General features: G+C 44.8%; 1 protein-coding gene across 8 annotated transcripts in view; it reads right to left on the bottom strand.

Annotated features, from left to right (window-relative positions):
- The window catches only part of RAPGEF1 (Rap guanine nucleotide exchange factor 1), a 90,828-nt gene that overhangs the window by 18,729 nt on the left and 47,884 nt on the right, over positions 1-24,215 (bottom strand). For 3 of the 8 annotated variants that reach the window (XM_052814597.1, XM_052814595.1, XM_052814598.1), the window contains 8 exons: positions 24,027-24,115; positions 23,484-23,636; positions 21,913-22,036; positions 20,432-20,615; positions 19,323-19,838; positions 12,482-12,684; positions 9,799-9,957; positions 110-391 (listed from right to left, as the gene is read on the bottom strand). In XM_052814597.1, coding sequence (XP_052670557.1) covers positions 110-391; positions 9,799-9,957; positions 12,482-12,684; positions 19,323-19,838; positions 20,432-20,615; positions 21,913-22,036; positions 23,484-23,636; positions 24,027-24,115 — 1,710 coding nt within the window. The remainder of the gene's footprint in view (positions 1-109; positions 392-9,798; positions 9,958-12,481; positions 12,685-19,322; positions 19,839-20,431; positions 20,616-21,912; positions 22,037-23,483; positions 23,637-24,026; positions 24,116-24,215) is intronic. The other 5 variants (XM_052814596.1, XM_052814599.1, XM_052814602.1 and 2 more) reach the window with 3 other exon arrangements.

The raw sequence follows: 24,215 nt of genomic DNA, 5'->3' as shown, positions 1-24,215 counted from the left end.
ACCGGACTAGATCACATTTGGCATGTATTAATACAAGAGACATTTTCTTTTAAAAAACAAATAAACCCAGCCTTGCGTTAAGGTGCATTATCTCTTTGGATAGTCTCACCGAAGGCGTCTGGAGAGAATCAGTGAAAGAGGTTTCAGAAGGAAGGCAGACAGGAGCATTCCCGTTAAAGCTGCTCTCCTGAGAAGAGGAGTTTGGCACATCCACAGTGCTGGGTGACTGGCTGGCTGCGGCGGGCACCGCTAGGTCAGAGCTCTGAGATGGATGGACGGGCGGAAAAGGTGGGGTGGAGCAGGAGGAGGAGGTAGAAGAGAGGAAAGGAGGTATGGAGACTTGGTTGTGAGGCACAAAGTCCTGGGAGTAGGACCTAAACACAGATTTGTACTACAGGATGCAGAGACGTACAACACAAAAACAAGGAAGATGGGGAAAGAGACAGACAAAAGAAAAAGTAATTAGATCGGCAGTAGCGTAGCAGTGATAGCACAAGGCATTTCTAACACAGGCACCTCTCTGTCGAGATGCCAACCCGAACAGAGGCAGCACTATTTTATCATCCACACACTAGAGCAGGAATTGCTACCTGGGACACGTCAGCCAGTTTTTTCACGGAGAGGCATGTTCTTGCACAAACAGCAGCTCGGCTGCTCGTCTCAAAAGGAACGTGGGCACCAGGGTGTTTACCTGCAGGTATCCAGCCTTCACTAGGCAGGGGGAAAGCCTGGGTATCTCAATACTGCTAACGACAGTGACCCTGAAAATCACTTGAGTGGATGAAAGGATGTGAAGGCATACAGAAACCACGACTGTGAGCACGCTGGAAATATCTAGATAGAGAAAAGTACTCCGAGTGCTTATTGCTTTTCTGGGATTTTCCACAGGATCCAAATTTAAGATGCCGTTTGCTCCAGCCCTGTAATTTAACAGCTACTGTGTCAAGTCTGTTCCAGAACACACAGCTCCCAGGGAGGAGTGGCTGATACTGTCTTCAAAGTTACACTGAAGGATAAAGGAGATTACGCTGCTACTCCTTCCCATTTGAGAAACATAGGGAGCAAAAATGATAATTGCCCTCAGGAGCGATGAATTCCTTATCAAACCGATCCTTTAATGCAGTGCCTTGAAGAGTCAGCTGAAGAGATGAAAAGAGATCATCTGCGTAAAGCTTTATTTCACTATCTCTCCTAATCATCAGATTACTGTTCAGATAATATTAAACAGGGTGCAGTGGGAATATATTGTGCCAAGAAAAACAAGAGCAACCCTCTGTTTTTTAACATCTGGTGCTAGTAAGATTTGCCGTCAGGGTTAAGTCCAAAACAAAGCTGACACCCATGAAAAAAAAAGAAAAAAAAAAAAAAAAAGACAATAATGTTAAACCTGCTGGAGAGGAGTTTATTTTAAAACCTGTAGAGCTCAACCACTAGCAAGGTCTGTGTGGTAGCCAAGTGGACCAAAGGAAGAATCACATCATCCAAAAAAACCCACGCTGAAATGAAGCTGTGGCAGTTGCTCATTTGAGTGATTTGCTGCACAAGGATGGTTGCATTACAGAGCTCTCAAAAAGCACAGACACAACTTGCTCAAACCAGGCTGAAGTGACACCGCTGTGATGTAAAAAGGGAAAGGGAAACAAAGGCATGAATCGGAGAATTCAGGCTACATTTTCTCAAGAGAGTTGAGTGGGTGATAAAAAGCAAAGCTTAGTCTGCCACCTGAGCTACGGCAGAAGCATCCAGTTCGGCAGCAGTATTTTTGCTTCTACCTAGGAAAGATGTGAGCTTAAAAATCTAAACTGAGAACAGCCGTGGGCCAGAAGCCTGGGCAAAAAACCCTTTTCCACTCAAAGGAAAGGAAACGTAAAGGTCAATGGATAGACTTTACCTTCCACCACCTTAATCCTCGAGTGGTTGCCCTCCGCCGTGCGTGGAGTCTGGCAGTGCTCTGGGTGTATTCTCAGGGCCCAAAACAAATTGCAGGCCGTAATACAGAGGAGCAGAGGGAGATGCTTTGGAAAGAGAGCTTAAAAGACTACTGAAAAATAATTAAAATGCAAATCCCTACCACATGCCTGTGGCTAAAAGGAGACTGGCTCTAGGACAGGCTCCTCTCTCTTCCTGCCCGTTTCTTTCCGGATGAGCAGCCCTGGCTCCAGGGTCACTGTCAGCTTTTGGTGCTGCCTCAGTAACAATGACAAGTCTAATCTCTGTATTTACTTTCTGCCTGGATAAATGCTCTACATTTATTCATTTTCACTTGCATGGCACAAAACACTAAATCCCCCGTAAGACGCCAGGCTCATGACATCATCTTGGCTCAGCAGATTCATTATGCCTGCCCCGTCTCCCTGGTATTTCATGATCTCACCGGCGCTAATATGCCAACTATCGCCCCAAGTCCCAGGCTAGACCCCCAAAAAAGAACTGGAGCAAAGCGAATGGAGAACCACTGCTGCAGCAGCTCTCGAGAAGGCACTCAACAAACTGCTGTCCCGATAACGAGATCCTCTGCTCCAGTGAAGGAAATAATTTGCTCAAACAGAACCTACGTGCCAGCTCCCCTGGAGCTGGGCTTCCTGCACCCACATGAGACAGGCGGCATACGCTGTCCTTCACTTTGTAGTTGATGGACATCTTCCACCGAGGAGTCCTAAGGGGCTTTTGTCTCTGACCTGCCGAACCCAGAGAAAAAGCCAGGCTTTCGCAAAGCAGCAGTGGAGCTCATGTAGGGCATGAGTGAAAGGAAATTACTGTCCTCAATCAAGTCACTCTGGGACAGGCAGCACCCTGCGAAGCTCTCACGCTGCGTGATGGTACTGGCAGGGTTAGTTCAGGCCAAACGCTGGCTGGGAGGCTCAGCAGCTGAGATGCTGCCTGGTACACTGCCTGCAGGCTGAGCTAGCAGCTCAGGGAGATGAATTACTGCTTCTGGGGCAGGAAAATTTGCAAAGCTTCTGCCTTGCATAGTTTCAGAGACAGTAATCCCAATTCAAAGGCAATTTAGACCTAAATATAACGTAACATTGCATAAATTTTTAAAGTTTGAATGCGGCTACGTTACTACTGACAATCACTATACATTCATCTTTCCTCGGCCTCATCAATACAGCTTTCAAAACAATATCTTGGCATGAGATGTGTTGAAAATGCCGGTTTAAGGCCCAGGTACCCAGGCAAATGCGTTAATCTTCATTATGTGATCTGCGAACAATCATTTAACGACGCAGACACGCTCTCAGCACGCTGTTAACAAAGGCAACAGTGCAGAGAAGCCTTTGGTGAGCTGGCATTAATTAGCCAGGCTGCTCTCGACTTCCAATCTCGTTGTAAAGTTGCATCTTGTAGAAAGCGAGCCAGGGAGCCCCCTCCTTCCTCCGGAGCCTGCAAGCAGCTCTGGAATTTCAGCTATGCAGCCGTGCTGGGACAAGAGCCAAGAATGAAGCATACTTTTAAAGGGGAAAAAAACACCCTGCGGTGGAGATGATGTCCATATGGCACCCATTCCTGCTGCTCCCCAGTCCGATCCAGCCCAGCCCAGCCAGCAGCTGCAGCAGGAATTGCAGCAACAGCTTCCACGGGATTTGGGTGTTGTACATCTCTTGGAAGTCCTGTCATCCTTTAAAAGACATACTTTTTTTTGGGAGGGGACAGTCCATTCAATGGAACTGTCACAACCAAGCTAGTCGTCCTCTAGTTCTCACCCCAAGAAATCACAGGCAACAGTTTATCTTGCAAAAAAATCAGTGCTTGTTTTAATCTGCTTCTTAGAGTTTTCTTGCAGGGTCAGTAAGGCCTCGGTTATGGCTGTGCTGACACAACCTCCTACTCAATGGTTTTGCTTTAAGTAAAGTACTTCAAAATAATCTCTGGGAAAGCTAGAAAGCAGGGTGCAACTAGATCCTTTGAGAAAGGATGCTTTCCTCTATCCAAACTCTGGCCATGCTGCCAGGCTCTCACCACAGGACCAGAAGATGGTCTCCCAGCACGAGCGATCCTGACCTACGACAGCAAATGGCCAACACAGGGAGAGGAGAGAGATCCCTCTCCTCTCACCAGTAAAGTGGATTTTAAAAAAAACCCTATCTGCTGCTTGAGAAGTACTTCGACAAAGTGTGCTTTGAGCTCGGAGCAATCTCGTCTCCTGGGAACAGCAGGAAGCTAACATGCACGGACCTGAATGTTTACCACACACTGTGACACACAGAGGTCTTCCAGAGATGGCATCTTTCAACGTTTTCAATTTGCTGCCTTTGATTTTTTTGCAACGGTCAATATTTTAGAACAGCTTTCCATCATTAGCAGCAGTGTTACAGGATGTCCCAAAGGCCAATGACATTACAACCATTTATTTGGATTAGATGGCATGAGATAAGCACTCTAATAGAAAACTTATTTCAAGAGTAACGCTCCTCTACGTTCACTAGGCATGGCTGACCACAAGTAACAGGGAGACAGGGTGTTTATATGCAGGGAGTCACTGGTTGCGACTCCATCCTAAATTCAAAGTAGAATTCAATTATATGGCTGTCAGAGCATCTGCAGCATCAGCAGACCCAGTCTTTACCTTTTAAGCACAGCCTTCTCAGTTACCCTTCGAACTTCTGCCAAATTAATCTGCGATCCTGCCAGACACTCCCAGATTAGACAGAGCATCAGACTTCCAAAACATGAAGCTATCAGAGGAAAGGATCAATCTTTTAGATCTCCTCTGCTAATGCTATTAAGAGAGTGACATGGGCAATGTGCCAGAACTGGATGCCCAAATCCTAACAGTAGAGAACTATGTTCACAAAATACTGGGTGTTGCACAAAACTGCTACGCCCTAAGAATATAATTGCATAGACAACTATTGGAAAAGACTTCCTATCTCATGACACAATGCTGGGCTTCCAGGTACTTTTGCTAATGAGGAAGGAAACGCTCCTACAATGAATGGCTGGAAACACAAGCTGCCAACGGAATGGCTTCAAGCACTGTCACAGGAAAGGCAGCAACTCCTCATGCTTGAATGTTTCTCAGCAAAGCCTCTGACCTGGCTGCACAGCTGTCCTCCCTGGTTTTAAGTGATGGTTAGTATAGCAGATGGATGGATGGGGCTTGCTGTTCCCTTGGGAAAGGGTCTCCTGGCTTCTGCACAAGAAAACACAAAATCCAAACTTCTCCTTAAGTGAGAAGGATTCTTGTACATCTTTGTTTTGTTGCAAAAAAGGGTACAGGGAGCGGGAGGGAAGAAAACACGTAAGATGTATTAACCATGCTATCATGCATCTCTCATTTGAAACTATGGGGAGAATTCAATCTGATCGCACCTACAGCATCAACTCTTGTTTAGCTTGTAGACAATACCACCATATCTAGCAAGCAGATCTTTAAAAGGCAGAGCCTGGAGACAAAGACAAGGCTCCTAAAAAGTCAGTCACACAAAAAATGTGACCTATGAAGTCAATAGGGGACTGCTTAGAGAGACCTGCGCAGAGACAGGTAGTGCTCCAACTGCAAGAAAAACGTATAAACCACCGGAGGAAGTGGTTCTCATCAGCAGCAGGATTCAGTGATGCCAGCATGCAACAGCACTATTAATATGACCATCCAGGCCTGCTGTGGGCAGTGGAAATGAACACAAATGCAGCAGGAACACTAAACAGGAAGGGCAAAACAATACCTAGACCTCAGCAGCTGGTTAAATGGATGTAAATCTTCCCCCCCCCCCCCCCGCCCCCTTCCTTCTGCTCCAAACTAAGGAGCTAAAACCTGCTTAGGACAGAAACGAACTCACACACTATGATCTCCCAGTCCTGGTTCGTGGCTCCCACCATCGGACGACCATATGAATCAAAACAGCTCAGTCCCTGCTGAGGGCCAGAGCTGTGCCGTGCCTTGCAGCCTGGAAGTGAGCTACACAAACAGGGGCAAGGCGGGGAAAACATGCGGAGCACATGTCTGCATTGTGCGCGTCTTTAAACACTTATCTGACTCTCCTTTTCCTGAACATACATTAGCACACACACAAGAAAGAATAACAGTTGCTGTGAATTTTCTGTGCGCTTGCTCAATTTGCTCAAAAACAGTGGGAACAAGTGAGAACAGAAGCGCTGAACTGGAGCTTTCATAAGGAAATCAGTTGCGCCTTCTGCTGGAATCCAACAGCCAATCTGGTTTCTGGAAAATTACTGGAAATGTTTCTTAATTAAAAAGAAAACATAAGAAAAACCAGCATTTTGAGAAAGGCAAGTTATTTCTCCATAGTGGAGGATGCAGCCAAATTTCCACTAATGGCATGTACATGCCTCGGAGAAACAACTGCCTGCCTTGTTTCAGTGAGGAAAACATTCCTAGCTGTAACTGAATGCAAGACTTTCTGCAGTCTTTGGTGGAAAATACGTGGATGGATAGCAGTATAGCTTGTCACCAGACCGATTTCCTCTATCGGTGCAGAGTTCCCCAGCTGCCGGGAACTAATGAGATTTCATTCCTGCCCTTCGGATACCTGCCCACCCATTTCCAGTCAAACAGCACAAGGAGTTCATAAACCAAATGACAGTATCTCTCTCTTCACAAGAAAAAGGGAGGGAGGTGATCAGCTAGAGAAAAACTACTGCCAACAATCACCAAGGAGGATGCTTTCTTATTGCATACCTCCTTTCCTACCGTCTAGCAACAGAAAGTACTTTCAAAAGAGATGGGAATCCCTAAAATGACTCGACAGTACAATCCAGTTGTCCCACCAATGTGGGATTTAATGGCTTAACTGTGCAAGGGATGGGGAATACGATGCTGCAGTTCCTTACAATATCAGCCCATACTACAAACACGACCCTTGCTGGCACAGAGGCCAGACGCGAATCAGACTCAGTAAAAAACAAGCTCAACTTGCCAAACCTATGAGGTTTGATCCAGTTGCTCAAGATCTGCCCCTATCCAGTAAAAGCTATTACCTCTGACACAATTTTCTGCAAAGAAGGGAAAAACGCGATTAGTGGGTTGACAGAGCAGTGGTGGCTTCTGGACTGCAGCAGCGTCTGCAGTGCTGATTGGAAAGAAAAAAGCCAGGGTTCTTGAGAAGAAATTAATACATAAAAATTAAGAGTAAAGAAGCTCTGAACAACTTCACCTCTTTTTTGCTTCAAAACACTGTCTGAAAACAGTCTTTTTAAGCCCTGTAAATTAGTAGTAAGGCACTAGTCCTTCACCTGGAGCACAGAGCTAATGGGCTAACATGCAAAACACGGTGTAGGCTCAGCTTTCCTGCTGCCTGCATGTGAACAGATGGGTACAGGCCAGGCCTTCCCTCTGGGACTGACTCCTGCTGTCCACCCCAGGCCAGCCTCCAGGGAAGGAAAAAAGCACAGGGCGCTTTCTGAAAATTGGCTACGGTTGGCAAACCTGCAATGCTTTGCTCACGTTGGGTCAATGGACAGCCATTTCGTTCATCAGCTCTGACTTCCTGGTATTGAGCTAAGGAGGTTTTTGCTTCCTGTATGGAATGGGTAATGATTAATGTAGGAGACATATCATTTTAAGAGATCTGATAATCACCACTGATATTTGGGTACACAAGAGGCCAACTCCTCAGTTGACTGGTGTATGAAAGGTGTGCTCTCCCTAGCATTAACTCCCTTGCTGGGGCTGGTGGGAAACTAATGCTTATTTTTTAACAGGTTTATTGTTCACCACAGTGCTCACTTGAGTGGCCTTTCTCTGGTGAGAGAGGAAAAATGAAGACATGAGAATAAGAGAAGCAGAGCTTAAAGCGTTACTGGCGCAGCTCGTGGCATCCCTCACGTGAAAGCGCATGGCCTTTCCAGCAGACTGCAAGAGGGGCTCTGGTCCTTCTTAGCGCTGAAATGCAGGGTGTCACCCTGGGAATGATCCAAATCTTGACAGCTGTTTCACATCTCTGTCTTATTAGGGATAGGGAAAATGGGACAAACCATGGTTATGGTATTACATGGGTCAGCTATATGCATGTAAGGACATTGGTATTTTGCAGCTTGGAGACAAAGAGACACTGTCATAGTGTAAATCTCATTTTTGCCTGTGAAAAAATAGACCAGCCAGAGTCATGAGCAACTATGAGATTATCATAATTTAAAGGCATTAATGGAAAAACCACCATTTTTAATTCAGCTTATTTTCTTTGTGCATTTGACAGGGCACTGCCTAATTGTTCTCATTGTTCCTCATGCTCCAGCCATTTATTCTCCCTTCACCAAATCCTTGCAAAAATGAGTAACGATTTTTTAATGAAGTTTTAACATTTCATAAAATAATATATTCACAATAATGTAGTCCAAAGCAAGATGAGAACAGGTCAGAACAATTAAGTAGGTAGTAACCATTTAATCCAATGAGGACGCTTTTTTAAATGAAAGTGCCCACATATTTTTAGAACATTATACTATCATATTTATAGCCTCTCAATTAAAACAAAAATAGTGAAGTGCTTTTACCTGGTCTTATAGTTCTGTGTTTTGCTTGCAAGATTCACTATCAAACAAGAGAGCTGTAGAGTTCAGAACTTTTGTATTACTTCAGATTTTAAAACTGTTTACCACAAATTTATGCAAGCACTAACCTTTCCACACCTCAGCCTTTTCATCTGTACAGCAAAATTATGATACTGCTCTCACACACAAATGGAAGCCAAAAGCTTTAATTCATTGTTTGTGAAGTAGCGCTACTTGTAAAGTACTTGAATACTTTCTTTTTCTTCGGACCCATGATTATCACTAATTTTTAGAGAATGACTACGTGTTGAAATGGGAAGATAGCAGTGGCACAGTGGGAGGATACTATTTTCAAATATTTAGTATTAAACTAATTGAACACTTCTGAATTTTCTCAAGTCTTGTCTGATAATTTCTTCTCCAGAAGAAGTCTAATTTACTAAACATCCAGGTCACTGTTGAAAAATAGCCTATTCTCAGTTGTCATCACACGGCAATCAGAGCATAACCACATAGTTTTACATGCAAACGAGCCCCATACTGATGAGCTGTTGGAATCCCATGGTTAGATTTGATTTTATTACATTAACACTTTGTTATTACTACCATTTAACTTAAGCAGCTGATCACAGATTTAAGCAGTGCTCTAAGATTATTCTTATTTTGATTTAAATCATTCTCAGCTCCTCCTGCAGTTCTCACTTCAGGCTGCTCACAAGTGCTGTAGGAGAGAAAACCCTGCTCATTTGTCAGCAAATCATACAAGCTTACTGAGCTTGCTTGGGACCACAGAGATGTGAAGGGAAGCAGACAAGCAAATATGAGATGAAAGATATAGTAGAGGCCATTTTCTAGAAAAAAAAAAAATTAAGGAGCTGCAGCCACTGTTCCATACATTTGACTAAATCCATGTATTTCGGGGACAGCATCTCGTTATTTCTCCAAAGGCCAAATTCATACAGCAGCCTTTAATTGACTCATGCACATCGCTGACACTATGCAACGGAACAAAAAAAGACTTTGCAGCTCCAACGTGCAGCCTGGGGAACACATAGGTCAAAGGAGTGTGCCGGTGCACACAGGCCAGCTCTCCTTTGTCAGTCCCTCGCCACAAATGTCAATACCAGTGTGTATATAAAGTAATGAAAGCCACACCTCCCCTGTGCTTCATTTAGTAAGATTTCCACACAGTTCTTCTCACCTGGGTGATTACTACATGAGTTCAAAAGCCCCTAAAAGAACCTTCACCTTTACCTGCAACTGAGAGCATAAGCAAAGAATTTGCACACAAGCTTTTCACCGACACAAATACGCACACGTGTTAAAGTGTGGAGAGCAACTCACCGAATGCACAGGAAAGGAGCTGTGCCGGTTGAGAAAGGAGTTAGAGACTGACATAGTGAGGCCCTGAGTGGCACCGGTGTCCTCGGGGGTGAAGGGCACTTTAGTTTGCTGGACACAGTAGGGGACAGAAGAGAAAGAAGAGGCAGCATAGGAGGCCTGCTGAAGAGGGGGAAGAAAGCAAGAGACAGAAGACACAAAGAAAGAGAGCACAGAAAAGGCTATGAATAAAGGATAAGAAATGCTAACTGTAAAACAATGCATATAATGGCTTGCTAAACAAACAGCTATTCATACAGTTCATCAGAGCCAGACACACCAATATGCCTTTCTTGAGCTCAAGAGGCATGACAAAAATCACAGTTCAAATCATCTTTGTTTCACAAATCCCTTAAAAATAAACTCCTGCCTCCCCCTTCCAGTTCACCCATGGACAGCTGCTGTGGGGAGAGGCAAGCTGTTCCTCGCTGCCCTTTTTTTCCCCACGGCGTGGGGGGCAGATGCCCAAAGGAGGAACTGGCTCTTGCTTCTGGCTGCTAAGCAGCCAATTCTTGCAGACTACTAATTTTTGTGGCAACCTGCAGAGTGGGAACTTGGTCTCTCCACTGTGAGCTATGGGGCCTCACTGGTACTGCTGAGATACCGGATAACAGTAATGTCCAGCCATTTTTCAGTCCAATCCAAAGTTATATAGCATTTCACAAGAGGGAGATATTACACTGTAAGTAACAAATACTGTTAAGGAATTTATCCTGAATTCCACTATAGTAAGGAGTCTGAGGGAGGCTAATGTATATCTAGGCTTTCTCAGCTCTGAGTTGTTGAATATAATGTACAATGTTTCAGAAATAAGATCTGAAGCTCACGAGAAAGGACTTCCTAATTATTATTTTACAGAGGAGTCCATCCAGCAAAACTTGCCTACTGCTAGAACAGCTGATGCCCATGTGCTTTGCTATTTCAGAAACTCAGGGCAGCAGAAGCAGAGGAACAAGCGTCTGGTGGCTTTTATGGTGATTGTTGAATAAGCCATCGTCTGCTTGCACCACTTTCCCAACAGAGAGATGAAGGTAAGGGTGGGAGGCTGCACTTGAAGAAACCCTTGCTTCAGGGCAACTGCAAGCAACACCTTGATGGTATCAGCTTGCAAAACTACAAGAATGCTAGCAGGCAAACCTGGGACATCTTGGCTGCCCAGATAATGATTAAAGGGCAGCATAGAAATGCTTTGCTTCAGCCAACAAATTCAGAAAAGGAGCAGAATTTCCCTTCTGCACAATGGCTACAGTAAATCTGTACTTTACACACCCTCTCTCACGACTGTGTAGACCAAGTCACCACTGGAAACTATCACTAGAGTGTAACCACCTCTAGGAGGAGGAGGTAGGGCAAGGGACTACAAGGTACAAGTGACAGTGCAGGGATCACACTGACAAGGGGACCACAGACGCTGGAGAACTGCCTGATCTTTCAGAGAGAAGTCCTGTAGACTCTTCAGTGTCCCTGCAGAGCAGACGGGACATGGGCGTTTAAGGTCTCATCCCCACAAAGCAATAATGCATAAGACTCAAGTTTAGCTTAGCTGGAAATATCACTTTATCTTTTTAGGACTCCTACCTGCATCACAGGAATGTAGTTATGCAAATCCCAAAATTAGAGTTCTCAGTTGCTTCTCCCATTTGATTACAAAGTAACACCCTGGGACAGTCAAACTTTAGCATAAATAACATGAAGAAGTATTGCAACAGTTGTCCTCATGAGCAGTTGTTCCCACATTGCCTACTGTTTTGTTAAAGCCATGGCCAATTTAAGTTAGCTACATCAGCACAAAAGGTGCTTTTTTTTTTTTAAATACAGCAAATCAGATAATTAATATAAACAAAACCACTAAGGCTGGAGTTAAAAAAAAAACAAAGAGAACAGCAAGGAAGACCCTTAAAAAGAAATAGGACAAAATCCCAGCTCCACTGAGGTTGGAAATAAAACTCCTGCTGCCATCACTGAGGCAGGATTTCATCCCCCATGTGGAAAATAGCACTCGCTATAGCATTAAACCCACTACCCAACACACATACACATATGGATGTGCCTTTTTGTGCTGGCAGTCTGGGAGGGCCAGCAGAACACTGAAAAACAGGTAAAATCCTGAATCACACAAGGGGACTAATGTGGAGAAAACACGGACAAGTTAAATAATGACTATACCAAAGTTCTGTGGCTCTGGCAAAGACTGAGCCATAAAAGCAGTTATTATGTTTAAATGGTTATTATTAGTGGCATCCTTGACAACAGTTTCAAAACAGCATTGGGAACAACAGTGCAGCAATCTCTTGAAAATCGTGTTGCCCAGTGTGTCAAATTCTTCAAAGCAGTTGTCGTTACACAAGCCTGTAGTCTGGCACAGATTCAGCCATGCCATGTGGAAGACTAATGTTTCATTTTTAGGGCATTTTAGGACTTTCAGAGGTTATGGGGAACAGTCTGAACATGGGGTTAGAAAGGAGCTCAAAGTCGGTGATGCAAAATGCCTAAAAACACGTTAACAAGATGACAAGGAACGTGATGCGGTAACACCAACAAGACATCCTCCCACCACCACAGCCTGTCAAAAACAGGAGTAGCAAGAACAGAGCTGTTCCTGGGAGGCTGGTGTGCCCTGCCGGAGGGCACCGCAGATGTCACTCACCAGCTGCCGCTGTTTCGGTGGGAGAGCAGGAGGAGGTGCCAGATCTTGAGAGGGGTCTAAGCTGATAAAGGAGTCATTGAACCCATAGACTTCCATGAGGTGCTTGTTCTTCTGCTGGTAGATGTGCTCGTTCTGAGGGGTCTGGTAGAACATGGACGGCTGTGGCTCTGAGTAGTCTTCCACAAACTGCATATACGCCATCACTGCAATGCAAAGAAAGGTCACGCTCACTGCTCCTGGTCCGCAATGCTGCAGCTGTGACAAGCAGGCAGGGTGCTCGTTCTCGAAATAAAATAGGAGTAAGGCCATGCCACTGTCAGTCAGGCTTTGCTGCAGGCTGGGAGCAGCAAGGCATCCGCGCTGTGTTCACAGGTAGCTCGCACAGTCAGTTGCCATCCACCTTGCAGGAAAGGATCTGAATATCCTGTCTTGCAAGCCAGCACACAACAAACAATCACAGGCCACAAACACATCTGACAACAGTTTAAGGAACCAGTGAGGTCTCCAAACAGCTACTTGAGAAGTCTGATTCACTGACACTTAGCCCAAATCCCTTCCTCATGCAACCCATGGCAATTCTGAGAATATTCCTCAACAGCTAATGCCCAAAGTCACCAAAAAAACCCAGAATAACTTCAGTCTGCTTTCTAGGAGGCACAAATCATCTTGTACAAAGATGCAACCTTGACAATAAATCTATAATAATTCTTGTGCCTATAATAAGTCTCATAACTGTAGTCAGCATGATTTCTAGAACGAGGAGGCTTACAGCCTTTTTCCATTCTAGCAAGCTGATAAAACTGTTATTGGAGAACACCCACCTGCGAGACTGGGTGTACCTCTCCCTCAGCTATTTATATGCCACTGCCAATGCTGGTACAAGATACTTACCTTCTAGAAGTGCCACTGACCATGCCTTCCTACCCCCTTAGCTCAAATCCAACACCCTTTGCTCCCATCCGTTTTTAAAGCACCTTGTCATCTCCAATTCTTGAATCCAAGTGATTCAAAAGTTTTTCTGAGATGTGGTCCAATGGAAATATTAAATGGGATCAAATCGCATTTAGAGGACCTTTCCATCTGTACAATATCCTTCCAAAATCTATGAAAAAACCCACACAGGTCTGCCTATGCAGCTCTGACAGACGATTATTTACTGCTGCAATATTTTAGTGTTCGAGAGGGAGAATGACACCCAGTGTCATAGAAAGACTACTACAAACCCCCAGAATTATTAAGGATCAGAAGTGTACTTAATAAATGTAAAATGAATAAAGAACTCTCCTACATACCTGAGAACAGGAGCAACACATGTATTTAAGTGTCATAAAAAGGACTAACCAAGGCCTTTTTGTAAATATGCTGTCATACACAAGATACTCTGTGATCATTCTTCCCTTCCTCCTGATAAACAAGTAGTTGTCAGTTTTTGTAAATCTGGTCATTAGGTGGCAATTATTCAGCTTCTGCTGGCATTTCAGTTGTACAGCTGAAATGAATGGATGACTTCAGTGAACGCTATAAATACGATCACAATGCAGTATTTGCACATCGTGAAGCTGGTTCCCACACTAGCTGCAAGGCAAAGCCCTCTGTTCACCTGCCAATGCAGATCTACAGGCCAGCCTATTTCAAACAGGATGCAGCCGTGCAAATGTGTCGGCAGGAAGGAGTCGCTTTGCACCTGTCTTTTGCACCTTTTTTCAGATTTCCTCTAATATTTTAAAGTCCATTTAGAAATGGAGCTAACGCAGCTGCCCCTTCCCACAGAACGATAGCCCTCCTCCAAAAAACAGAATAAAGAAAAAAAAAAAAAAAGGTCGTGGCTATCAGAGCGCAGGAAACCTCAGCTGATGGATTTCAATTCTGACCGGTAACACCTGCTGTCCCCATCCTGTGACCCCACACGGTCCTGCCAGTGGACAACCTGTTCATGTCTCGCAGTACAGCCAGCTCCTGCACAGCTCTGCCAAGGCTGCTGAAATTCTGACCTCCAACACCCCCTGCTACCCGAGCCTTGCTCCTCTTCCTCGCCCAGCTGCCCTCCTGCCTTTCCAGCACCACTTCACAGATGTAAGTCACCACCCTTGCTGGTTCAGACTTCTCCTTGAAGGGAGTGTGACAGAGGTTTCAAACTGAATGCACATGCGTGTTGGTGCATGTTTGTGCCAGCTCATCTGCTGGTGTCAGCGCTCATGCTAAAGCCAAGATTAAATTTGCTCATGCATGTGAATTTCAGCCTAACAGTGAAAAGAAGCACATTCTGGCAATATTCTCTTATTTGAAACCATAGTGAAGGAGTCTTGGTGTAGAAAATACAGAATGCTAAAATACTGTTTTCAAATATCAGCGATGCAGTTGACTAAGGTGCTCCTATTAATACCCGTGCCCTGAAAAATGCCTTGGTATCATAGAACAACTTTAAAAGATAAGATACAAAGAAGGCTTTATGAAAGATATTTCTCTAGCAGCAAAAGGGAACTAAGGATCAAGACTCCTTGGAGAAGTGTAGAGGACAAGAGCTCGAGGGAAAAGACCACATTTTGAGAGCTCATCAACTGAGTAGGAGAAAAGCCAAGAAGTCAGGCTTGGCAGTACTGGTATAATGCAACAGACGTTGCTAAATTCAGACCAACCCTTTATGTGGGGTTACCTACAAAAACAGCGCTTCTCTTAACATCCAGATCTGAAGACAACATTCAGGATTGATAGCTGTGAGTTCCTGGGTTCAGACGTCTGTATGACACTACCACTCGGAAAGTGTTGGTGAAAAGGCTATCACATTAGACGCTTGTGTAAAATTAAGTTACTGTAACTCAAGGTAGTAAGCCTGAATGCTGTTGAGAGCCTTAACTCAATCTGCAACAGAATAATGAAGAGCTCTTTTATCGCAGCTCTTTATAAGGCTAATGCATCCCATCGTCATGGCAGCTCCCCTGCCTTGCTTGTCACAACTAGTCCAGGGCAGGTTAGCATGTCTCTGCTTCTGCTTTGTCCTCCTCTCTGTTTTCAGGTGAAGTGAAAAACAGTTGGGATGGTGAAATACAAACCTGGCTCAGGAGTAGAGACTGCAGAGTGCAAATTAAAATGGGCATCACTAAAATGCTGCCAATCTTGAACAGGAGAGTAAGGGAGCAGGACCACTCCTGAGATTGCTGTTTGCAAAGGGCCTTCTCTCCTCGCTCTCCCTCCATCCCTTCCCCTCTCTGCTGTGGTTTTTAACAAGGCAGAATTTTAAAAAGCAGATGGGAAATTACATCACCAGCTCAGATCAGGCTGCACACCCTGCAGCGACTCTGTGCAGAGGGAGGGATGGGGGCTGCAACCTCCACGGTGAGCAGCCAGGGTGGAGTGATACAGTCTCAAGGCAGCACCCCAGGAGAGAAGGGAGGCGTGAGAGAGAAACCTCTCCCACCACATGCCCAGCTTATGTCAGTTCTGAACCCAGACAGAAAATATTTGAAATAAAAAAAAACAAACCCCATAAAATCTCAGACTGAGGCTAGGAACACCTTCCCAGCAATCTGCTTGCAGTGCCTTGGCTGTCATTTCTGAAGGAGCTAAAGTCGCTCATGGATTTCTAGCACACACCGGTTCTGCCCACATGGTAGAAGTCACAGGTATTGCTCAGACTGCACCAGCACCGCTCAAGCCAGCTCGTCGTGCAGCTGGGAATTGCAGCCACTGGTCCTGGAAGCAGCACTTGGCTGCGGGAAAGTGGCAAGCGACCTCATCTCAGGAAAACACCCTTGGACCAGTGGTTGTTGGAGTCTGCAAGGAATTGCTAGATTATCAGCAATAAGGCACATCTCCAATATAGGTAAGGCACAGTAGTATCTGATGTGGAGGCCTCACTGAAGGTCTAGCCCAACTCCTGGCACCGTGTCAGCAGGCTGTGTTACAACTGGCCCTGCACAAACACAACAGATTTGTGTGCATGGGCAAGAGCCAAAAAGACAGAAATTCTTAAGCTATACTGCACATCAACTCACTGGAGAAGTCAAGGTCAAATAAGCTAGTCTTTGCTGTCACCTCTGGGAGGAGAGCTGTTTTTCAAAGAGCTCGCATTATCCACTGGCTAAGCCCAGACTGCCCTCAGCATGGTTCCTGCAGTTAAATACCAGCTGCTTACAGGGCACCAGGCTGCATTTTGTTCCCACTGACAGGGAGAGAAACATGAATAAGTGCCTCACCACTAGTTTCCAAGCTGTTTGTGGGGTGGATCTTGTTATTTCTGTCTCTGGGCTCTTCATGGCAGAAGCTGCTCCATGTCTGTGTCTTGTACAGCAGGAGCACGATGCTGGTGCTCAAGCAGAAGTCTAGAGTAATTTGCCCTTAGCACAGTAACATGTACTCTTACAGCACAGTAAAATAACAATAATTCATGCCAGACTAAAAGGCTTATCACTACTCTGTTTAAATTATACAGAAGTCAACTCTTGGAGGTCCCTCTGAGCACAGCTCACAGCAATACACATGGTTAACTCAAGCAGGATTTGCTGTACATTACCAATAAAAAGACCATCAAAGTCTCTGCTGCAACATTTCCTGCCAACTACTAAAAGATGACCCACAACAAAGGGACTACAACCAAGTCCCATCTGTGTGAGCTCTAGATCTTTTTAATAAATTCATGCATCTCCTCCGGATCCCCGGAGTTTGTTGGGGTTGTGGAAGCAGCACTGCCTCACCTATGTGATTACACAAGGATATCTACATGCATCAGCCTCCAGGCAAAAAAATCCTGGGTGCTACCATACAGCCTGAGTAATGCTTTACTGCCCTTTAATGCTGAAAATAAAAGTAAAACTAACAACCACAGATCTGCGGTGTGATATACTGTGGAGTAAAGACAATCTAAACCAAGTTCCCAGTGTCACATGAATGCAATTAAAAAATCCGCAGCAGTCAGGTACCAGCCCAAATACTACTACAAGCTTTGCAGCAAGGATGCTTTATCAAACCATCAGAGCTGACACCACATTAGGCAACAGCTTCTACCTTTCCTAACAATGCAATCTGATCAATACTCCAAGAGCTTCTGATAGTGCCAGATGACAGATGACAATTAACTCTAACATCAAAGAAAATTCACATACAAGGCCTTGGTATTGAGGTTAAAACTGCATGGCCAATAATGGAGAAGATAGCTTTTTAAATCATTTTTAAGTAAATCCCTGACACGTCATATGGTAACAGAAAACAAAGACATGGGGCTTAAAGAGAAAAGCAAACAGCCCAGGTCTCTCTCTCAACTGTCAAACTGCCTCTTATCCAAGATTCACCCAGGCACCTCCCCCTACTAAAGCTGCCTACGTGTACGGAGGTGCATTCCCCTGCATCCATCCCAGTCTGCATGGTGTAAAACTACCTGGACCCAGCCTTCATTATTAATATGCAGAGCACACAAGGACCTGATCCTACAGTAAGGAGGCTCTGTATCACACCCCCTTGCAGCTGGTGCTGCAGGCGAGTATTTTGAACAGCACAAGCTGTAACAACCAACCTTGGCTATGCCCTGTGCTAGCATTTATTTCCTTTCTGTTGTCTACAAACATCTTGGCTCCTATTTAGCTGCTTTCACTACCTTTTAACTGCTTGGTTACCAGAGAGGGACAACAGTGATTTCCTGCCTATGGGGACACTGAACTACAAGACAACCATCACTTTCAGGTGGGTCAAGCCTTGTGCTCTGAGTGAAATCCCAGAGGGTTATGAATGTGGACTGGTCACTCAGGGATAACGGAAATGCTTTTAGCCAATGCACTTTTTTTAAAAAGTGGCTAGCACAGTGCACTACCATAGGAATGGACGGAATACTGACCCTGCCGCATGACACACCAATCTCGCTTCCACCTTATTCTCAGTGAAAAGACTATATACTGCAGAAATGAGTCAGAAGGCTAACTCAGCACTTTTGAATCAGCTCTTCACTTGGGCTGCCAGCCCTACAACGTAACGCTGTTGATCCAGATCTTGTATATGCTACCTCCTCGTGCAACGTAGAACTGCAAAGCAAGCCAGTGACTAGTAAACTAACATCTGCTGGATCTCACTATGTAGTCCACAGCCTTCCTTGGCAGATCAGTGTGGCTGCTCTTTTGGCAAGAGGTTTCACATGTTTTCAGCCATGAACATTATGGAAATCAGAATAAGGTCATGAGCTTGAGTTGCAGTGAGTACTGGTGTGCCAGGAGTCTGGCTGGGGATGGTGAGCCTTCACATTTAGAGGCTGCTCATTTTAACGATGTGGGAAATTCTTAGGCATCCAAAGAAAATGAGATCCTGTAGCAAAACAGCAGTACTGGACACTAGGTTAATAGTGTTGTCTTGCACAGCTATGTGGGTGACTACGTTCCTGTTGCCAAATAACTGCTCTGGCAATGCTTGGTTTTGGACAGAGAAGCAGCCCTTTCTCCAAGCTCTTGGAGAGCACCCAATTCTTTTCTGCAGTGGGAAAACATTCACAAAATGGGGGCGGGGGGAATGAATGGATGTAAAAAAGGAGGATAAACCAGGAAGATCTGCAAGGCAGAGTGCCTCAAAGATTCACACTCAGGTAAACAGAGAAGTAAAAAGGTCTCACTACAGTAGTGAAGATGCTGTGTAACGCAGCTCCCCTGGGCCTGGATCATTCCTGGCTCCAGGAGTCACTCCCAACCTGCCAAAGGAGTGACACTTCCCTTCCACGCCTTTGTCACTGACTAACTGTTTTCGACACTCAGCTTCACGTAAGCAAAGGCATTACCTTGGGGTCACCATTACTTAGTGGTCATCAGAAGCACGACAACTGCAAAGAAAGGGAAACGTAAAAGTAAAACCCAAACAAGAACTTGCTTACTGTGTTTGTTTTTCTTCTCTGGCAGAGGTGGTGGCTTCTCTGGGTCACTGTTAGTATCTGGTGCAGCAAAATCAGAAATGAATTCAACCGGCGCTGAAGAGTTTCCTTGCTGGAAAGGCAAAACAGCAGCAAACGGCGTGAAGGATACTGATGGGACAGACGCTGCATTCTGCATGTCATCCTCTGAGATGTTATCATATTGGGATGGGTGCCTCTCATAGGACACCCTGCAGCCTGAGTTATCTGAAGTCTGAGAGGCTGCACTCCTCCTCTTCTTTTCTGGTAAAGCTGGAGGAGTCTCTGTCGGCTGTGCTGCTCCCGAGAGGCTGCAGAATTCCAGTGGAGGAGAGCTGCCCTGTGGGAGCTGGAAAGCATGTCCATGGAAAGGGGAGCCAGACTCACCCAAGGACTCTGGCAACGGGCTGAGGATACCTGGCACCTGCTGAGGTATCTGATCAGCATTGGAGAGGTCCTGCTGCAGGAATTCATAGTCTGGATCATAGTGATCCGATTGATCTGGTTAAACAGAGGGGACAGGAGAATGACGCATTAGTTTCTCTCTTTTACTGTTTAGTCCTTCTCAATTCTGCCCCTCCCATTCCATCAGTTAATTAATCAGTTCATTTAATCAGAGCAGTACTTTCTTGCAGCAGGGACCGTTTTGCTACACCTTCTGTAGCGTCCAGCCTTAATAAAACTCTTATAACTATTTCTTTACACTAGCAAACAAATAACAAAAACTCAATAGGTAGATCATTGCCGAGATTATTTATGTTTCATATTTATATTTTTATTTTCTTTCCTAGTACTTAGAAACAACACTGCTTTAATCTACCAGGACTGTCATTGCTTCAGACAAGGCTGAAATCAACAAAACATTCCACTTGAGAGCTGAATTGAGTTTTAACACAATCATCTATAGCTAGGGAAACACATTCCCCTGGGCTTTTTCCTATCCGACAGAATATAATTCTGCACAGAACTGCCTGCAGCAACTACAAGATGACAGTTGCAAGCGCAATCCATTTACTTCTGCATCACAGCTATGACAGCTCCCAAACGAGAGTGAAGGGGGCTCTTCCAGTCACGCTGGACAGCCCCCTGCTTACCTAACGTTTCACAGCTTGTGTTGCGGGAGCACTGACCACTGTCGCGGTCCAGAGAGGAGAGCTGCTCATCAGACTTGCTGAGTTTGCCGATGCTACTGCATGGCGAGAGGCGAGGAGATTCCCCCCCATAGGAGTGGCTTCCACCCGACAACCTTCTCTGGGCATAGCAGTCAACATCAAAATCCTTAAGCAAAAAAATCAATTCATTGTCATTCTTGGCAGCTCGCTAGCAAGCAAGATGCAGCTCAAGGAGCAAACACCTCACAGCTGCGTTAAGAAAACCAGGAGGGGAGAGGATCAGTGCTGCTAGCCCTCTCTAGTTAGACAAGCTCATCAGGACCACAGAAAACCTCTGATTTGGTCAACAGCCCACGCCAGGGAGCTCTGTGTGTTCTTGCTTCCCGGCAGGGCGTGCTGTGACCCACACTGGACTTCACAGACACCGACATGATGACCGAGTTCCTCGCCGCTACACACATCTGATGACTCCTTGTCAAGACACTGATACTAGGTAACCAGACTGCAAGATTTCTCATTAAGTAACTGGGGCTTTAGCAAATATTTTGTTAGCTTAGGTGCACGCAAAGGGAAAATAAGCTATAGTGAGATACAACTTTCTGTGCCTATGACTACATTTCTATTTTGGAAATTACCTCAAGCTTATCAAGCTCCGAGTGAACCCCTCAAGTATTCCCACTCCTGCAAAACAACCTAAGTGTGATTGTACTAGCAACTGAAGAACTGCCACAACTTTATCTGGGTCAGCCAAACGACTGCAGAGCCTCCCTAAGCCAGAGCTGAGGCTTTGGGGATGAGGACAAGATTTGATTTTGGTGCAATTTAACATGAATCAGATCCTCACTGCTGAGTTAGTAAGGTCCTCAAAGTGTAAAGCAAACCCAGCCACTTACAACTGCACAAGCAATGGAATATGATTAACACACACAAGTCACAAGTTTTCCATTTTTCTACCAGAAAATTTACAAATTTCCCCAAAGCACCAGTAGTGGTCAGAGCAGTTGCTCAAACTACTGCTTGGGTTAAAAGGTGTTTTAAATTGTGACTGGATGAAGACAGACTTCTGATCTCAATACGCCACATGCTCCCTTGACCTGTAAGTAAACCTTGCTGAGATCTTGGTAAGCTCAGCCAGCTGCTCTGTACGCTGATCTATTTGACATGGCAACACTCAACGGCTCGAATCTTCACACTCTGCTACAGCTCAAGGCAACAAAGTTTGTAGCAATTTGTTAATTAAATCCAACAACACCGTAAAAAAAATTAAGCTGTTCACATGGTTTATTATACTGATGATCCTGCCACTAAAACTCCTGCTCCAGAGCTCTCCCATACAGGGCTGCTTGGGACGAGCAGAGGCGTGCAGGGAACTGCGCGGCTGCAGGTCACGGCATTTCTCCCGAGCTTTTGCCACAGTTCACAGCATGTTTCCCTTGGCTTTCACAAAGGGGTTACGCCATTACCTGTCTGTTGATTCCAACAGGTAAACTGGACCCACTGGTGGCTCGACTCATGGGGGCCACAACTGCCACTCTGGTTGGGGAAGGTGCTGACTGCCGTTTTTTAGGGGGTAATGCTGGTGGAGGGCTGCAAGACACAACAGGCATTGACGGTTCCATTACTCTTCCAGCAAAAACGCTTTTAGAGGCTTCATGAGCTTGTTTTCCAGAAAGCCTTTGACTTGCCAGGCTCAAAGCTCACAGGTTCTTGTCCAAAGCTGGCCAGGAGTTATTCAGCAAAGTGTATCCACTAACAAATATCAATTGAAGAACACTGTCACAGATATGGTCCTGTTCAGTGTTTTATTTTTTAAGGTTGGAAAAGAGTTGGTATTCCTCAAACAAAAACAATTGCTGTTTTAAAGATAATTTTTAATGGAGCTAATTAGCACGGTAATTATTTCTTAATAAAAGTGGTGAAAATCCAAATTAAATGTTTTGGTTGACCCAAATATTGTTTCCATTCACAGAAGTCCCTCCTCAAACCTTCCAGGTTTTAAAAATGTTCAAAGTTTCAAAAATTTACAGGACAGGAAAATTCCTATTCTGCCCTTTTACTCTCCCGGTAAACTTCAGGGAACAAGATAGTCAGTGTTGCTCTCACCATGTACACTCTGAGGGCCCATGTTCTGGCATGAATTGGTTTCAGATACACACATTAGCAGTAACTAGTGAGATTTTAACCACTGTACTTTTAGTTTTTGCTTCTAATGACACATTACTCTTCTGGTAATCATCAAGCCTGCAAGGTTCCCAAGAGCACACATATTCTGTTCCTGGAACATACCAGGAAATTTTTATATAACCCATGAGAATTCATAAAATACATAGAAATGTGATTTTTTTTGCCAGCCACAGCCCTTGATGTTGCATTGCCAAATTAGCACATGATATGTATTTTTCACACCATCCATTAGCACCAGTACTAGAGAAGAAAAACATCATACACACAGACCAAAAACCTGCAAATTGGGGGTTTTCTCTTCCTTCTCAAAATAGAACATAGAAACTTTCATGTGGTTACTCGCAGAACAGGGTAAGAACAACCAACTAAAAAATTTTTTTCATGCACTATTGGCTCCTTTCACCCTTTAAGCCGATAAGCAATGCAGAACAACCTGCATGTTGCAGCACAGATTGACAACTGTCAGCTGAGGTTAGCAGAACACTTCTCATTGGATACAACAGCACAAGACACTGTTTCTGGTATTCACGTAGTTTTAAATAAGGTTCTTACGCATTTATGCGATGCCTCTCATGCACGGATCTCAGGGCATGGCACTATCCTCACATAAAAAGAAGGAAAGGAAAACACAAATAATGGAGGGTATTGCTCAAAACAAGACAGAGAGAACAAAAAGTCATAAACAGAGTCCAGGAGCAGGGAAGAATTACTCTGGAGGACTGGAAATTCAGAGGCATCACTAACCCTCCTCATGACCTCTCTTGTGCACATTTTGCAAGACTGTGTAAAAAAACCAAGAAGCTGGTAAGAGCCACTGGTATTCTTCAGTGAGCTGGTTGGCCAGTATTACCTGTTTTCTGCCACTCGAATGCTAGGCAGAGGGGGTTTAGGAGGTGCAACTTCTTCATCCATGGAGTCAGTCAGTAGCTCATTGGATTGAGTCATATTAGTTGTTTTGTTGAGGATCTCCATTTCTCGGTCTGTAAGGGGAAGTTCTGATGGGCTGCAACAAGCAAAATACAGATTGTAGATCATAAACCACAGTTGGATGCAGCATGCTGACAGATTAATACATATTTTAAATCATATGCAATATGAGGCACGCCTACAGCAGAAAGCAGAATTTGCATCTGCAGGTGGAATTCCACGTATATGCAGAATACAATGTGCACGTGTCATGGCCAGGTGATGTTTCATTGCCAGATTTTGGCATCTTCCCTATCATTGCATAGTCTCTTTAAGTGGTCCCACTGTAATGGATGAGGCTACATGAAGAACACTATGCTACCCTCTGTGAAGAATAACTGAATGCTTTAATTCAACTATCAGTAGCCAGAAATTATCCCTTCTATATTAGTGCTGCACACAGAAGAAATCCTTGTCAGTGACCCACCTGTCAGATTTACATGCTGGTAAACTGGGTTTAACTGGGCTCGTAGGAGAGGGATGCTCCTGCTTCTCAATTGTGAGTCTGACCAGCTCCTGATGGATGGAGAGGAGAGAAGGAAAAGACAATAATCATTATTTGCTGAATGCTGCACTCAAACATCCTAGGACACAAAAGGATGCTACTGCAGTAAAC

This window comes from Harpia harpyja, chromosome 19, assembly GCF_026419915.1.
Source record: "Harpia harpyja isolate bHarHar1 chromosome 19, bHarHar1 primary haplotype, whole genome shotgun sequence".
Lineage (NCBI taxonomy): Eukaryota > Metazoa > Chordata > Aves > Accipitriformes > Accipitridae > Harpia > Harpia harpyja.
This window is presented reverse-complemented; position numbering and strand designations above follow the sequence as displayed.